The 2,152-nt window shown below is 53.2% G+C and overlaps 1 protein-coding gene across 1 annotated transcript in view; it reads left to right on the forward strand.

Annotated features, from left to right (window-relative positions):
- Positions 1-345: 345 nt before the first annotated feature.
- Dync1h1 (dynein cytoplasmic 1 heavy chain 1) overlaps positions 346-2,152 on the forward strand; it is a 67,867-nt gene continuing 66,060 nt past the window's right edge. Inside the window, exon 1 of the mRNA XM_005343558.3 lies at positions 346-765. Coding sequence (XP_005343615.1) covers positions 513-765 — 253 coding nt within the window. The 5' untranslated portion in view covers positions 346-512. The remainder of the gene's footprint in view (positions 766-2,152) is intronic.

Here is a 2,152-nt window from a genome sequence, read left to right on the forward strand (position 1 = left end):
CCAGACTCATTCATTCATTCAATGGGAGAACGCAGGGAACAATGCCGGGCAGAAGATAGCGCTCGTTAAATATCAACTCTCGTCAATGCATTCTTCATACACTATTTATGAGCCTGCGGGGCTCTGTGATATTCTTTGCGACCCTGCAATGAAAACAGACGGGGCTCCAGGACCACTCCAGGGCGGAGACATTCGGGCCCCGCCCTGCGTTCGGACTACAAGTACCAAAAAGCCACGCGGCACCGTGCTTAGCCCCGCCTTTAGGCGCATGCGTAACGTCGTGACGCCGACCGCGAGCGGGCGCCGGTGGCTGCAGCCAGCGGGCGGGGCGGGGCCGGCGGGAGCGGCGGCCTTTAGGGCGGAGCCGGCTCCGCTGTCCGCAGTCGGCATCGGGCTAGCGGACGCAGCGTCTTCGTGCTCCGGTTCCTCTCGCTCTCTGCTCCCTCGCGCCCGGCGGTGACCGCCCTTCTCGACTCTCTCTCTTTCTCTCTCTTCCCTTCTGCGGATCCGCCATGTCGGAGCCCGGCGGCGGCGGCGAAGACGGCTCGGCTGGCCTGGAGGTGTCGGCGGTGCAGAATGTGGCGGACGTGGCGGTGTTACAGAAGCACCTGCGCAAGCTGGTGCCGCTGCTGCTGGAGGACGGCGGCGACGCGCCGGCCGCGCTAGAGGCGGCGCTGGAGGAGAAGAGCGCCCTGGAGCAGATGCGCAAGTTCCTGTCAGACCCGCAGGTCCACACGGTCCTGGTGGAGCGCTCCACCCTCAAAGGTGCGCGGCACCCCCTCCCCGGTCTCGTGGAGCGGCAAGGGGACCCCGGTCTGCCGGCGTCCGCACTGTGGGGTCGCTTTGTCTCCGCGGCTTCTCAAGATGGCCGAGTTGGGTGGAGACGGCGTCTCCCGGGCCTGGCCGGGAGCAGGGCCGCATCTCTGCCTCCAAAGTCACATGAGCTTTTCGTTTCGATTCGTGTCCAAGCTCAGCCTGCTTCGGGAATGATGCGTCCATGGCAGCCTGGGTGCTGACCCCTGGGTGGGCTCGGGTACCAGTGGGTTGGAGGGAGCCTGAATGGGCAGGCCCTGGGCACCCAGCATCTCTGCTGTCTGTGGCTGCATACGCCTAGGCCTCCCTTGGCCCCACAGCATCGTTGCTGAGTGGGTGTATCTCCCCATTTTACAAACAGGAAACCGAGTCCTGTGGCTGGCCCAAGGTCACCAGCTTGTACTGGACCTTAGACTATACTGAAAATACCAGTTTCCAGTTCATTGCTTGTTTTGCTGATCATGGCTTGTAATTGTTGAGTAGATAATTAATTGCTGGTTAATGACAGTCCTGTAACCGTTTAAGTGTGATTTCAAAGATTTTTTTAAAAAATGTTGGTTACCTGGTTGGGGAAGGAGGCCAAATCTGACATACTCCAATTGTCTCCTCCGATAGACATTCGCAGCATCCCTAGATGCATTGTGGAATCTGGAGCTTGCTTGCAGGATTCTTTCCTCTTGGAGTCTTTAAAACCACTTGGTAGCATCTGGAGAGTGTGTGTGACACGCTGGTGAATGGGTGTGGCATCATCCCCCTAGGAATCCAGAGGTGCTGTCCAAGTAAATTTTAAAATTAGCACTTAAGAGATTGAAGATGGTCTGAGAATGTTTGCTAGCAAGTTCCTTAGAATTTCAAAAGACTGGCTGGTTCCCTGGTAGAAAACCGGAGTCTCTGCTCTTGTCTCAGATAGTTTGTATCTTTCAGATAGTTTGTATCCCTTATAGGCTGTTCTTATTTACAAAATATTCATTGTGGCTTTGGTTTGGGCCGGAATTTAGAGGATAGCAAAATATTCTTCTTTGATCACAAGGAATGTTGAAAGCAGTATGTTACTGATATTTGTTTAGTGTGGTTGAAGGTTGTTTCCTTTACATTTGCAGTTTGTATTCCTGCATGCAAATTGCTAGTGTAAAAAGGGAGAAAAAACTACTTTTGTCTATAAACAGGTGTTAACTATAGAAAATTTGAAACATACTTGAAATAAAAATCACCTAGAATCCTCCTACCCAGTAAAGTCCCTGTGGGCCCTTTGGCCCATACTCTTTTGGGCTTCTGTGGGGTGTGTGCAAGTGTTTTACTAAAATAATCTTTAACCTTTGTTTTTGTTTTTGTTTTTTTT

The sequence above is a fragment of the Microtus ochrogaster genome, chromosome 1 (assembly GCF_000317375.1).
Source record: "Microtus ochrogaster isolate Prairie Vole_2 chromosome 1, MicOch1.0, whole genome shotgun sequence".
NCBI classification, from domain to species: domain Eukaryota; kingdom Metazoa; phylum Chordata; class Mammalia; order Rodentia; family Cricetidae; genus Microtus; species Microtus ochrogaster.